Source organism: Thalassophryne amazonica, chromosome 13 (assembly GCF_902500255.1).
Source record: "Thalassophryne amazonica chromosome 13, fThaAma1.1, whole genome shotgun sequence".
NCBI classification, from domain to species: domain Eukaryota; kingdom Metazoa; phylum Chordata; class Actinopteri; order Batrachoidiformes; family Batrachoididae; genus Thalassophryne; species Thalassophryne amazonica.
This window is the reverse complement of record NC_047115.1, coordinates 22149599-22165056: the sequence shown is the minus strand read 5'-3', so window position 1 is coordinate 22165056 and position 15458 is coordinate 22149599. Positions and strand designations below refer to the sequence as shown.

General features: G+C 42.4%; 1 protein-coding gene across 1 annotated transcript in view; it reads left to right on the top strand.

The window, feature by feature from the left end:
- Positions 1 to 15458, top strand: part of akt3a (v-akt murine thymoma viral oncogene homolog 3a) — a 120642-nt gene that overhangs the window by 79872 nt on the left and 25312 nt on the right. Inside the window, exons 5-8 of the mRNA XM_034184589.1 lie at positions 9781 to 9925; positions 10526 to 10657; positions 12353 to 12418; positions 15343 to 15411. Of these exons, the coding sequence (XP_034040480.1) occupies positions 9781 to 9925; positions 10526 to 10657; positions 12353 to 12418; positions 15343 to 15411 (412 nt within the window). The remainder of the gene's footprint in view (positions 1 to 9780; positions 9926 to 10525; positions 10658 to 12352; positions 12419 to 15342; positions 15412 to 15458) is intronic.

The following is a 15458-nucleotide window of genomic DNA, read 5'->3' as shown; positions in this document are numbered from 1 at the left end:
TGTATTAACACACAAACAAAGCATAACATGAAACACTGGAGTTTCTGCTCTGACACTGTCAGTGCATTGAGGGATGGTCAGGAATCTACTGTTGTGCTCTGCAGGTGGATATGGACTGGACAAGTCTTGCTTCATCACGGAAAAATGGTATATCCCTACATATATGTCGGTATATCACTATAATGGACAGTGTCTCTCCCAGCATTTTTTTTAAATCGGAACAGAGATTGATGTCAGGTCTGGGATGATTACACTGTCCTGGGTCTTGAATGGCTACTCAGTCTTTAGCACTGTAAATATCAGACATCCTGGCCTTACACAACCTCATCTGTCAGGACTATGGTTTCACTTGACATGATTGTGGAAGGACGTGGTGTAGGTTTGGGGAAATGCAGTGCCTTGATTCCTATGTAAACAGGCTAAGGGTCACTACACCACAGATGATGATGTCACCTGTTCACAAATTCCTCTAACAAATACTTTTTGATCTACTCTCAGTGCTATCACATCCCATGTGGAGGGGCAAGGTCGTGTGACAGCGTATATTTACGTGTTCCACCAGCCAAACAAAAGGGTTCTGCCAGCAGTGGAAACGTAAACCAAGCCAGACTTAACTGTTCGACCCACACCATACCGTGCAGTACCGACCTGAACCACTCAGTGGAAACGGGGCTGTCAGCATATGCTGGCTAAATCGTAATGGTGTGACAGGGCCCTTAGCGAAGTAGGTTTTGATAAATTCAAACACTGCAGAAGGTGTGTTTTGAAATGAGACATACAATTCTGCACAGGAAATTTTGCTAAGTAAAATTTACTCAGCTGGGATAACATTTGATCCCAGTCTAAATAGAGTAAAATATACTCTACCAATATACTCTACCAAGGGGCTAAATCAAGTCAACATAGTGTAAAATAAACTCTTATTGGAGTAAAACCACTTGCAGGGGAGGTGATGGTCTTGTGGTTAAGTGTTGGGCTTGAGACCAGGGGATCCTTAGTTCAAATCCCAGCCTGACCGGAAAATCACTAAGGGCCCTTGGGCAAGGTCCTTAATCCCCTAGTTGCTCCCGGTGTGTAGTGGGCACCTTGCATGGCAGCAGTCTGACATCGGGGTGAATGTGAGGCATTGATGTATAAAGCGCTTTGAGCATCTGATGCAGATGGAATAGCACTATATAATTGTAGTCCATATACCATTTATTTACCATTTACTAGACGGTGTCTCCAACTGAGCGGTCCGCCCTAAAACTCGGTCAGCCTTACCCTCACTGCACATGCGTCATCAGCTGCGGTTCACTGATTATCACCTTGTTTCTGCTTAAAATTGCACTCCAGTCATCATCAGAAGCTTTTGTACAAAAGCTTAAATTCAGCATTATTTAATCAGAAAAGGCGGAGGACACAATCACAGCGCCACAGCTACACGGCTGCTAGCTGTTGGGTTCACTGACCGTCCATCATTTCAAAGCATCACGGAATATCGCCTCGTTCCTGCTTAAAACGGCCTTGTTTCTGCTTAAAACTGACTTTAGAATGATTTAAGAGGTTTTGCCTTGTCACCTGATGGTTAATAATCTCATTAATCCATTTGATTGCTTTGGGTGAAGAGACTCTGTCCACAGAACGGCTGAGCTATACAACCCCTGGCAAAAATTATGGAATCACCGGCCTCGGAGGATGTTCATTCAGTTGTTTAATTTTGTAGAAAAAAAGCAGATCACAGACATGACACAAAACTAAAGTCATTTCAAATGGCAACTTTCTGGCTTTAAGAAACACTATAAGAAATCAAGAAAAAAGATTGTGGCAGTCAGTAATGGTTACTTTTTTAGACCAAGCAGAGGAAAAAAATATGGAATCACTCAATTCTGAGGAAAAAATTATGGAATCACCCTGTAAATTTTCATCCCCAAAACTAACACCTGCATCATATCAGATCTGCTCGTTAGTCTGCATCTAAAAAGGAGTGAACACACCTTGGAGAGCTGTTGCACCAAGTGGACTGACATGAATCATGGCTCCAACACGAGATATGTAAATTGAAACAAAGGAGAGGATTATCAAACTCTTAAAAGAGAGTAAATCATCATGCAATGCTGCAAAAGATGTTGGTTGTTCACAGTCAGCTGTGTCTAAACTCTGGACCAAATACAAACAACATGGGAAGGTTGTTAAAGGCAAACATACTGGTAGACCAAGGAAGACATCAAAGCGTCAAGACAGAAAACTTAAAGCAATATGTCTCAAAAATCGAAAAATGCACAACAAAACAAATGAGGAACGAATGGGAGGAAACTGGAGTCAACGTCTGTGACCGAACTGTAAGAAACCGCCTAATGGAAAAGGGATTTACATACAGAAAAGCTAAACGAAAGCCATCATTAACACCTAAACAGAAAAAAACCAAGGTTACAATGGGCTAAGGAAAAGCAATCGTGGACTGTGGATGACTGGATGAAAGTCATATTCAGTGATGAATCTCGAATCTGCATTGGGCAAGGTGATGATGCTGGAACTTTTGTTTGGTGCAGTTCCAATGAGATTTATAAAGATGACTGCCTGAAGAGAACAAGTAAATTTCCACAGTCATTGATGATATGGGGTTGCATGTCAGGTAAAGGCACTGGGGAGATGGCTGTCATTACATCATCAATAAATGCACAAGTTTACGTTGATATTTTGGACAATTGAAAGGATGTTTGGGGATGATGAAATCATTTTTCAAGATGATAATGCATCTTGCCATAGAGCAAAAACTGCGAAAACATTCCTTGCAAGAAGACACGTAGGGTCAATGTTATGGCACAGGGTCACTGTCAACGAGCAGATCTGATTTGATGCAGGTGTTAGTTTTGAGGATGAAAATTTACAGGGTGATTCCATAATTTTTTCCTCAGAATTGAGTGATTCCATATTTTTTTCCTCTGCTCGGTCTAAAAAAGTAACCGTTACTGACTGCCATAATATTTTTTTCCTGATTTCTTATAGTGTTTCTTAAAGCCAGAAAGTTGCCATTTGAAATGACTTTAGTTTTGTGTCATGTCTGTGATCTGCTTTTTTTCTACAAAATTAAACAACTGAATGAACATCCTCCGAGGCCGGTGATTCCATAATTTTTGCCAGGGGTTGTATATGATGCATGTGCAGTGGAAGCAGGGTGGGGCGAGGGGACTGTTCGGTTGGCGACATCGGTAAAGTGGATTTCACTCTACAATAGAGTGTTTCTTTACTCTATTTAGACTGGGATCAAATGTTATCCCAGCAAAATTTACTGTGTGTAGTTCTGCTCTGTCCCTGGTATTATTAAACATGTTGTTTCAGTCCAGTGAAAAGGGATAGAAGAAAAAAAAGATTATAAATACTTACCTTTTCCAATAAAAGAAAGGGAAAGCAGGAAATGATGCCTCATTTAACTTGCAAAGTTTTTGACGTGACCGTGGCATATTTACAGAGTGCAGTGTAGTGTAAATGTTGCTGCTGTAGTTAAAATGTAGATATACAAAAAATATATTTTGGGTAAAAGTATCATCAAGGGCAGAAGAGGGTTTGTGTTTACGTAGGGAAAGAAAGAGGGCGAGAGAGACAGAGTGGAAAGGAGACCTTTCAAGTAGTGTTGGCATAAATTCTCCAGCTGCTCAGTTCCTTTCTGAGGAGCTGAGGTGTTTATCTCCAGAAAATGAACAGCTTTGCCCAGAAGACCACAGATGCTTCTGTGCATCCTTTGAATTTGTGTGTTTGTGTGTGTGTGCACATTTTTGATTGCAGCTGTCTGTCCAACTTTATTGAGCCTATACATTTCTTTCTAGCTTTACCCTGAGATAACCAAATATAACCTGAAGTTAACATAATCCTATTGAAGTGTCATTGTGTTACTTGCGAAGGTTTATCTAGTACGTGGAGTCGCCACACAAATGGTTGAACGGCTGCTTCCTTCCAGATGTATATGTGTGAAGTGTGTGACTCATTGAAGTTTGAGTTGGAAAGATGTGTTACTGTATCCGCTGTACTGTACCAGTTCTGGCAGGACTCCAGATACCACAGCCCCAGCCGTGAGCAGAGAGGGTGGCACGTGTTGGCATGGTGCCCAACTGTAGGCAGGCCCATTATCTCTCATTAGCGCCAAAAAAAAGAAAACCCTCATTATACAAAAAAAAAAAATCACTTTAACCAAGTGAGAGACAGCATTTATCTGCTACCTGACCTTGAGAGAGTTCCCACCGCTTCTCCTACTGTAGCTGCACGTGCACACATATACGTGCACATTTACACATTGGCACAAGCTTCATGCGCCATTGTTGTAGAACTGTGCGCAGCTTGAGTTTGCCCTTGTTTTGGAGTGTGTAGGGTACGTTTAGAAGTCGTAACAGTAGAAAGGGATTCAGATCTTAAAAAGTCGCTGCTCCTTTCAGGTTCAGATAGATGTTCTTCCAGATCCCTCTTGGAAACATATGGGCATATAACTCAAAACAAAACAAAGAGGCACAGGGTGATCATTTGGGAGTCAAACAGGTTTCAATATTATGATCTTCTCCTGCTGTCTACAGTTGATAAGTGCATGTGAAGGTTTACTCCTGTAAATCCAGACTTGCTTTTCCATAATCCTGAGGATTCCTCATTATTTTAATATTATCTTTACTTCACTTCATTTGGACTATTTAGTGTTTCTCTGCAGTTATGCAACATGAGCGTGTGACACGTTTGTCACTATTTGAGCTAAGATAAAAACAAAATAAAATAAAATTATAAGAATGATATTTTTGGGTGTGTTTTAATTTTATAAATTTAAAAATTGTTTCAGGATAATCAAAAGAAATCACCCAGAATTACATCAACTTCTAAGATGATGATGATGATGAATCCCAACAAATAAGCCATTTTCTTGATCGTGTTTACAGGTTAATATTCATCACTACTGAATGGACCCCCATCATCACGTTTTGATGTATCGCCGGCCTGCTGATACATACAATTACACACAAACGCAGCACCAGACCTGCACTTTCACTCAGCACATTTTGAACAACACGGCTAATGGCAAGTCAATGGGGAGGAACAGTGTTAGCAAACAATGTGTTGTTGCCTTGATGCATATGTGTGTACACAATCCCTCTGTCTATACACACACAAATATACGTGCACAGCCTGGTAGACATTAGTTCTGCTTTGTGATCATTGCTCATTTGGTTGATTCCCGAACTGACTGTGTTTCCTCTCTGTTGAGCAATTAGGTGTTTATGTTTATTGAAAGTATTTAAAAAACAGGTTAAATAAGGTCACCAGCCATCATCGTGTAGACTCTAGCGCTAATGTTAGACTTAATACGTGTGTGTTATTTTGCAGCACTAAATTTGACCTGCTTCATGTGCATGCCCGTTCAACAGTTCAACATTTAAAAGTCCGAGAGCCACACACAGTGTGCACTTGCACATTATTGTACAGTCCTGTAGTGTATGCTTCTAGTAATACTAGTTTCTCTCTAGGCAGACTTTTAACTGCTTATGTATTTCACTTTAAAGTACTACATTTAAGTAAGGTCTAGATGTTACTTGCCCACCCCCATGACCAAGCACTGGCCAGTTTAAAAGAAAATCTCCCTCAGTGTTTTTGATTTCTACAGGAAGAAACCTCAAACAGACCACACTTAGTGGGATGACCATCTGCTATAGCCATTCTAAAAAGACATGTTCATCTCTGCCTCTTTGTAATTCGCGGTGTATTCAGAAAAAAATAAACAAAACAACGTCACATACGCCTCTATAATCAATCAATCAATCAATCAATCAATCAATTTTTTTATATAGCGCCAAATCACAACAAACAGTTGCCCCAAGGCGCTTTATATTGTAAGGCAAGGCCATACAATAATTATGTAAAACCCCAACGGTCAAAACGACCCCCTGTGAGCAAGCACTTGGCTACAGTGGGAAGGAAAAACTCCCTTTTAACAGGAAGAAACCTCCAGCAGAACCAGGCTCAGGGAGGGGCAGTCTTCTGCTGGGACTGGTTGGGGCTGAGGGAGAGAACCAGGAAAAGACATGCTGTGGAGGGGAGCAGAGATCGATCACTAATGATTAAATGCAGAGTGGTGCATACAGAGCAAAAAGAGAAAGAAACAGTGCATCATGGGAACCCCCCAGCAGTCTTAAAGCTCTCTTTTTCAGAGGAGCTACAGCATCCAAAGTTGTCTTCAATGAGGATGTAAAACTATTGACGAGATACTCTATCTCACTTACAGAGTTTAGGTAGCTACTCTGCACTGTGTTGGTATATGGCATTAGAGAACATAAAGAAGGAATCAGATCCTTAAACCTAGTTACAGCGCTTTCTGAAAGACTTCTAGTGTAATGAAACTTATTCCCCACTGCTGGGTAGTCCATCAGAGTAAATGTAAATGTTATTAAGAAATGATCAGACAGAAGGGAGTTTTCAGGGAATACTGTTAAGTCTTCTATTTCCATACCATAAGTCAGAACAAGATCTAAGATATGATTAAAGTGATGGGTGGACTCATTTACTTTTTGAGCAAAGCCAATAGAGTCTAATAATAGATTAAATGCAGTGTTGAGGCTGTCATTCTCAGCATCTGTGTGGATGTTAAAATCGCCCACTATAATTATCTTATCTGAGCTAAGCACTAAGTCAGACAAAAGACTGTTAGTCCAAGATTGTATTGATGTTAGATCAATACAATTTGGTGTTAAGTGGTGGGCTTGAGCAACCCAGTCTCACAGCAAGTCGTGATTCAGCAGCGCAAAATATGCATTAATCTATTGGTTCGTCATATTGTCACAAAAAGTGGAAAATTTTTGTCATGGGAGCACAAATTTATTCTAATTCATTCCGTGACAGGTGCATGTAATTAAAAGAGCAGCGGTTGGGGGTGGTTAGGGTTAGGGTTAGGGGAAGGAGTAGGGTTAGGTTATGTTAAGGTTAGGGTTGGTAGTAGGAGTAGGGTTAGTAATAGTGAGTCCGAAAAAAAAATCCGTCACAAAAATTTGAAAGATTTTGTGACGGGAGGACGAAAAAAAGATGTGAGACTGATCTGGCTTCAGATCAGAGGATCCTTGGTTCAAACCCCCATCAGGCTGGAAAAATCACTCAGCGCCCTTGAGCAAAGTCCTTGATCCCCAAGTTGCTCCAAGTGTGTAGTGAGCACCTTGTTTGGTAGCACCCTGACATCAGTGTGTGTGTATGGGTGAATGTGAAGTATCAGTGTAAAGCACTTTGAGCTTCTGATTCAGATGGAAAAGCACTATATATACTCAACAAAAATATAAACGCAACACTTTTGGTTTTGCTCCCATTTTGTATGAGATGAACTCAAAGATCTAAAACTTTTTCCACATACACAATATCACCATTTCCCTCAAATATTGTTCACAAACCAGTTTAAATCTGTGATAGTGAGCACTTCTCCTTTGCTGAGATAATCCATCCCACCTCACAGGTGTGCCATACCAAGATGCTAATTAGACACCATGATTAGTGCACAGGTGTGCCTTAGACTGCCCACAATAAAAGGCCACTCTGAAAGGTGCAGTTTTATCACACAGCACAATGCCACAGATGTCGCAAGATTTGAGGGAGCGTGCAGTTGGCATGCTGACAGCAGGAATGTCAACCAGAGCTGTTGCTCGTGTATTGAATGTTCATTTCTCTACCATAAGCCGTCTCCAAAGGCGTTTCAGAGAATTTGGCAGTACATCCAACCAGCCTCACAACCGCAGACCACGTGTAACCACACCAGCCCAGGACCTCTCACTAATCATGGTGTCTAATCAGCATCTTGATATGGCACACCTGTGAGGTGGGATGGATTATCTCAGCAAAGGAGAAGTGCTCACTATCACAGATTTAGACTGGTTTGTGAACAATATTTGAGGGAAATGGTGATATTGTGTATGTGGAAAAAGTTTTAGATCTTTGAGTTCATCTCATACAAAATGGGAGCAAAACCAAAAGTGTTGCGTTTATATTTTTGTTGAGTGTAAATACAGTCCATTAGTCACTGAGGAAGATTTCCTACAGCTCACTCTGAACCTGCCGGACCTCTGATTTCTCTTCAAGGCACACTCCGCCTCAACAAAATGACTTGTTGAGATCTAAACATTCTAATGTAGACTGCACACGTCAAAAGGGGGTCTCAGTGATTCCTATGAGGTATACAGCAGTCCACCCCACACCTGTATGATGACTCATTTGTTTTCAAGGCATTCTGCCACTCACTTTAAGTGACAACCTCAGCTCTTAAAACATGCTACAGGACATCTTTTGGTGCAGGGTCACCATCATTCAGACAAGATGTGCAAGAATTCAGTTCACACCAGCTGAACTGTGAGCCAGTCAGTGAAGTAACCACTCTGTTCCAAGAAAGTTCTCATCTACTCCAAGTTTGTCCATTTGCAGAATCCGAGCCTTCCAGATGGGAGATATCCAGAAGATCACTCATTTGGATCATCTGCTGGTTCCCAGACAACCCCTCCAGAAGACCCATCGAAATAGCGAAGTGAACAGAAATTAAGAGAAAGATTAATCCACAGGGGCAGCACGGTGGCTTAGTGGTTAGCACTGTTGCCTCATAGCGAGAAGGTCGTGGGTTCAATTCCCGTGGCCTTTCTGTGTGGAGTTTGCATGTTCTCCCCGTGTTCGCGTGGGTTTCCTCCGGGTGCTCTGGTTTCCTCCCACATCCAAAGACATGAGGTTAGGTGGATTGGAATCTTTAAAATTGTCCGTAGGTGTGTGTGTGTGGGTGTGTCTGTTTGTTTGTCTATTTGTGGCCCTGCGACAGACTGGCGTCCTGTCCTGGGTGTACCCCGCCTTGCGCTCTATGACTGCTGGGATAGGCTCCAGCCCCCCGCGACCCTTAATTGGACTAAGCGGTAGAAGATGAATGAATTAATCCACAGGATTTAACAGGAGTTAAAGCGACACTGTGGACCTTCACACGTGGAATTCATGAAGTGCTGAATCATGACTCGTGTCTCGGTCATTTTAAGAAAAGCAGTACAGTTGCCGTTGTCATTTGGGGTTGAGAGTTGAAGTCGGCTGATGTTGGGAAAGTGTAGGTACACGGACCCACAACAGGGGGCGCAAATGAACGGACAATGGATGAGGTCAAATAACAACACTTTACTGTTGTGAATGGGCACAACAAATACAATCAGATTACAACAATAGACAAAAGCCAAATCACAAAAGGTGTCGTGTGGGCAGGCTCGAAGATAGGAGACGTCCATCCAAAGCAGAACCGGAACCACACGATTTCCTCCGCCACCAGACCCCGGGAATACTGGAGCCGCCAAGTCCCGAACTCCCAGGTGGCCACTGCCTTCGCGTGTCGGACCTGGTACTGCTGGCGAAGAACAAAAGAACAATTAAATGTGGGTGCGTCTGCACCCAGGAATCCGTACGGCAGGAAAACTACCTCCACCACTCGTTGGAAAAGGAGTCAGCTAAACAACTCACAAAAGTCACAAAAGATCACTGTTAACCAGTCAGCTGAGCATGTTACCTTCCAGGTAGAACGATATCTCGGCAAAGAGGTGGAGGCGTCATCCTGCTGATATTCCCCTGCTGATCAGATGATGGGTAACAGCTGTTGCAGGTGATGCGTGACAGCTGTCACCCTGGCTGCTCCTGTGAGGCGACTGCGCCCTCTCGTGCCTGAAGCCCGCACTTCAGGCAGGGCGCCCTCTGGTGGTGGGCCAGCAGTACCTCCTCTTCTGGCGGCCCACACAACAGGCTGAGTTCAGTTTGTCTTCTTGTATTTTGTAAAACCAGAGATGAGTGGACGGAGGCCATCCAGATGGTGGCTGACAAGCTGCAGAGACAAGAGGAAGAAAGGATCCAGTGCAGCCCCACGTCCCAAATCGACAACATGGTCGAGGAGGAAATGGACATCTCCACCACACACCATAAACGCAAGGTAACGTGCACTTAGACGTCCCATGGACACGTCTCACATACCCTTTACCTCCAACTGCTAGCAATTTTAAAACTGCAATAAAAATGTACAGCTGTATTCACATGCACACAACATACTTAAAATGTATTCAACCCACAATTTCTACGTGTTGATCTGTAAGATGTCAAATGTTCGTCATTGACAGCGCTGCCGCCACCTGCTTGCTAGTTCACACTGTGCAGACACCTACTGCTCCGCCGTTGACTGCATGCATCCTAACACTTATCTGCCTCACCTCCACCCCTGCATCCACCTCTGTATGCTCTGAGTGTGTTCTTCAGGGGGACAAACGTATCATCACTCCTGTATCCTTGATCTCTGTCTGTATGACCACGTGCACCATGTGGGAAGTGACGACTTCAAAGCATGAATGCCAAAAATGAGCTGCTTGTCTCACGCCACATTCTCATGATGTATTCCAGGAGAGTTGATATCAATAGATATTCAGCGTTGTTGATGCAAGAATATATAACATGTTAAACACATCATCACACTGAGGACACCAGGTTTAAGCAGCGAGTGTGTGTTGCCAGACTTTAATTCACTTGGTGTGTGTTGCAGACAATGAGCGACTTCGACTACCTGAAGCTGTTGGGAAAAGGAACCTTTGGTAAAGTCATTCTGGTCCGAGAGAAGGCCAGCGGGAAATACTACGCCATGAAAATTCTGAAAAAGGAAGTCATCATAGCCAAGGTAAGTGTGACAGAGGCGGCTTGTCTTTCTGACATGTACATGGGATTAAATTGTGGTCTTTTAAATTTGTTGATATGGGAAAAAAGTTGAAACCAAAAGCCCAAGCTCAACAATGTATTTAAAAAAGTATGACAACAAACAAATCCAACACTTCTGTTTTTGCTCCCATTTTACATGAGTTGAACTCAAAGATCTAAAACATTTTCTATATACACAAAAGACCTGTTTCTCTCAAATATTGTTCACAAATCTGTCTGAATCTGTGTTGGTGAGCACTTCTCCTTTGCTGAGATAATCCATCCCACCTCACAGGTGTGCCATATCAAGATGCTGATTAGACAGCATGATTATTGCACAGGTGTGCCTTAGGCTGAACACAATAACCTGAACCCAAAAAACCCTTACTTTTTCGGGTTCAGATCTTTTCCCACTTTCAGCTGTTTTTTTCAGTTTCAGATCTTCTTCCCTTATTTTACTTGGGAGGCATGGCATTACATGAGACAGGGTGGAGAGTATGACATTGCCTGCTCAGACCGTTGAGAGCAACCCGCTCACGTTTTACACGGTCTCCTGACAACTTCTTTTGTTGGCACAAACCCCTGAGTGGTTTCTCAGTGGCTCTGAGCATAACCCGTTTCCACCTTAAACCCAGTGCACTCGCCTGAGCACAAACGGTCGTCCTCTGAGAGAGACAGAGACGGGGGGGGCAGCATGGAAACAACTTTTATAGTCATGTGGAGACACACAGGTGTTTCACCTAAATCAGGGGTGGGCAACTTGTTCCAGAAAGGGCCAAGAGGGTGCAGGTTTTCTTTGCAGCCACTGACTCCACCTGGTGATTTCTCTGATTAAGTGATTCCACCTGCTCAGTGATATTAATCAGTGAAATCTACTGGTGGAGTCAGTAGCTGCAAAGAAAACCTGCACCCTCTTGGCCCTTTCTGGAACAAGTTGCCCACCCCTGACATAAATGAACTGAGGATTGTAAGCCTGCAGACTCTCTCTGTGCTGGAGGGTGTTAAAACCAACCTGGTGTCACGGCAAGTCGTGATTCAGCAGCACGAAATATACATTAATCTATTGGTTCGTCATATTGTCACGAAAAGTGCAAACATGGCTGCACAAGATTAAAAGTGAAGTGGGGGGGGGGGGGAGAATCAGGGGTGGTTATGGTTAGGATGGGGGGAAGGAGTAAGATTAGGTTATGGTTAAGGTTAGGGTTGGGGGTAGGAGTAGGGTTAGTAATACTGAGTTAAAAAACCCCGTCACGAAAATTTGACTCATTTTGTGACGGGAGCACGAAAAAAGAAAACATGAGACTGAGCTGTTAGAACCCACTCACTGTCCAGACTGACTGCTTTTAATCTGTGATGGACCGTCCACAAACTCTGCTCTGTGCACACGCATCCGTGCCCATGTACATGGCTCAGGTCTGATCTCAGTCAAACACACAAACAGGAATATTAGGCGAGTTTGAGCGTAGCAGAAATAAACAATGAAATCTTGTGGTTAAAAAAAAGACCAGAATGCCAAGATCTACGTCTTTTCCAGGAGCCAGAATTCCCAACACCACACTGAGCCACACTGAGTGTATTTAGTGTGAGATCACACGTGTGCACATTTTTTGTGTCATGATATTTTTGTGCACGTTTTATGAAGCTGTTTTTTGTTTGTTTTTTTGTTTTGACTCCTCAGGATGAAGTGGCTCACACGCTCACAGAAAGCAGAGTGCTGAAGAACACCAGGCATCCTTTTCTCACCGTAAGTTCCAAAAACACAACTGGTTCAAAATGCAGACATGCGTGTTCGTATTCAAATGTGCTGACATCTGTACATGCAGACGGCATATCGGTCTTATACATACCTGAATCTCCTGAGGCTAATTATGAGTTAGGCACCAAATTGTTGTGCATTAAATGCCGCATCTGTTGGCTTTGCACTCTTTTCTTTGATGCACACATCAGCTGCCGCTCAATTTCTGCCTGCACCCATCATGCTTCCATTGCCTGGAAATGGCATCCACACACACACACACACAGGCGGTAAGACCAATTACAGTTCATGTCTGAGTTTACCGCCATCACACCTGCAGCCACAAAGACCACAGCAACTGTTCTTTTGTGGAGGAGCCTCCTCTCACGAAAAAAGGCCGATGCATACCGTGCAGACACACATGCTTGTCTTTGAATAAGTGAATGCAGGCGTACAGTGTTGGAAATGTTGAAGGATTGTGTTGGGTTTTTTTTTTTTGCTCTTGCTGCTTTAGCTACAATGGAATGAGATTCTTACGTGCAAAAATCATTCAAGCATTCACTGTTTGGTGTAGAGAGAACCTTTCTAAAGGCATACTTACATAATGTAGTCATTGTAAAAAAGTCATTTTCTTGGTACGAATCACATCATTATTCAGCGCCTCTGTTTACGCCTCTGCTGTTAAAAAGAAGCTGATGTGTTTGAAAGTGTGTGATTACTACGTCAGTGGTTTTCATCTGCATCGTGGGATCTTTTTTGTTGACTATATAATATTTAACTCGAAAAGCACTCACGCATCTGCCCAAACTCCAACCCCAAGTGCTGAAAAATGGAGCTGACGTGGAAGTTCCAAACTTTTCAGCTCTTGAATGACAACTTGAGGCTGGCTTCAGTAGACAGTCACTCTCCTGAGACAGAGTTGGTTAAGATTACTTTGAAATCTAATCAATTACTGAATACAAAATACCATATAATAGGAATACTTATGGATTACTTGCAGTATAATCGGAATTATAATCCTATTACATTTTTTCCACAAATCTGATTGGTTAATCGTGTGACATTTCAGTCCATATAATATTGGGATAACAGTGGCAAACTATTCGACCATTTCACATTTGGGTGTATTACTCCGCGCCCTGACTGGTGTTCTGACGAGATGTCATTTCTGTCGAATGTCATTCTTGCACAACTGTGCATGCGCATGCATGCATAATATTGCCAGGATGCGGAACTGTCCATTTATGCGACGAGACGCACAGTTTGACAGAACACCAGCTGCGCACACTGCTAGCTGTTAGCGCTGTTAGCTGAGAGCGAGAGAAAGACGCATACCGACGCCTCCACAGAAATGGGTGAATTTATGCTACCGTACGAAAGTACTGATGTGGATTCTGATACAGAATTATCGTTTCACATTTGATGGATTTGATGGATTACTTCGTGCCCTGCCCGCTGTTGGAGCGCCACTGCCTCACGGTAAGCCTCCCCGACCGAATTACCTACCTTACCTTGCAAACGATGGAATTGGAGTCGAATGGGAATAACCCCCTTGCGTCTGATGATTTGCGGATGTTCATGCTCTTATATGGTTGCAAATATCCATTTTACTCCTTTTTTTTTACTCCTTTTACTCCTTTTTACCGGCTCCACTAACGCGTTGCCGGTAAAGCTCAGTTTGCAACTGTATAACCAGCATGAACGTTCGCAAAACAGACACAACATAGTTATTCCCTCGTTATTTTAAAGTACTTCAAAATCTATTACTGAAAATGATGTACTTCATACTAAAAATGGACAGAACCACAGATGTTCTTTTTTGAATCTGATACTCTAATTTTGTATTCAGCAACTGATTACATTTTAGAGTATTTTTACCCAGCTCTCCCCGTAGACCCCCATGTTAAAACATCTAACTTTACAGCATAAATAAACATATTTACAGCTTGTTACCAAGAAAAAAAACTATATAGCTTTTTTTCTCTATTCGTGACAACTGTGCCGGGAGGGAATTGGTATATAACTCATCCATTTACGGTGTTTTAAGTCATAAAATTGTCCATGATTGCTATTGGCTGTGGCTTTGACTTTGTTTGTCCTTTCTAGGCATTTCTTTACAAATATCTGAGGTAATCTTGCATGCTGTGAAGCTAATTTTACAAACAGGCAATTTAAGACCTCTTTTACTGAAATTTATGTATTATTTAATTTGTATATTAACACCATTACCACTAATTAGCAGGTATTGAGAACTTGGTGAGGTTATCTCAGCTGTTACGCCATGGTTACCGAGGCAATATACCGCTCATAATTCTTAATATCTACATCCAGTCTGTTCATAGAGTTTAATTAAAATGACTTCCAACATCTACCTACACAACCAAACAAAACAAACATCAGACACTATAAATGCTGGACGATGTTATAGGTGTAAACAGATTGTCAGTGAAGCTGTCCACCACACACAAGCCATCTCTGGATCGCTGACAAACGGTCCCAAATGCTGCTTCAAGACTCCTTATGAGGTCCTCTTGGAGGACTCATGGGTGAGTCAGCCTTCTTTAACAAGCTCCCCGTGAGGATTAGACTTCAAGTTAACCTTTTGGTGACCACTTTCAGGACTCTGCGTAGTCTGAGGCCACCCTACATCAATTAACTTTTGCATCTGCGCCCTTTGTGCAGACTTGCTTTTGTTTACTTTTATTTATTTCTGTTGTGTTTTAACTGGTAAATTAATGCCTTTATATATATATTTTTTATTTGTCACACACTGTGATTTGTGTTCTTGAAAGGTGCTCAAAAATAACTTTTACTCACTACATTTGTGAACAGATTTATTTGTCGAATTGTGTGTGTGTGTGTGTGTGTGTGTGTGTGTGTGTGTGTGTGTGTGTGTGTGTGTGTGTGTATGTGTACATGTTTTCTTGTTTCAGTCATTAAAGTATTCATTCCAGACTAAAGATCGCCTCTGTTTTGTGATGGAGTATGTAAATGGAGGAGAGGTAAGACACACACACAAACACATACACACACACACACAGTGATGGTG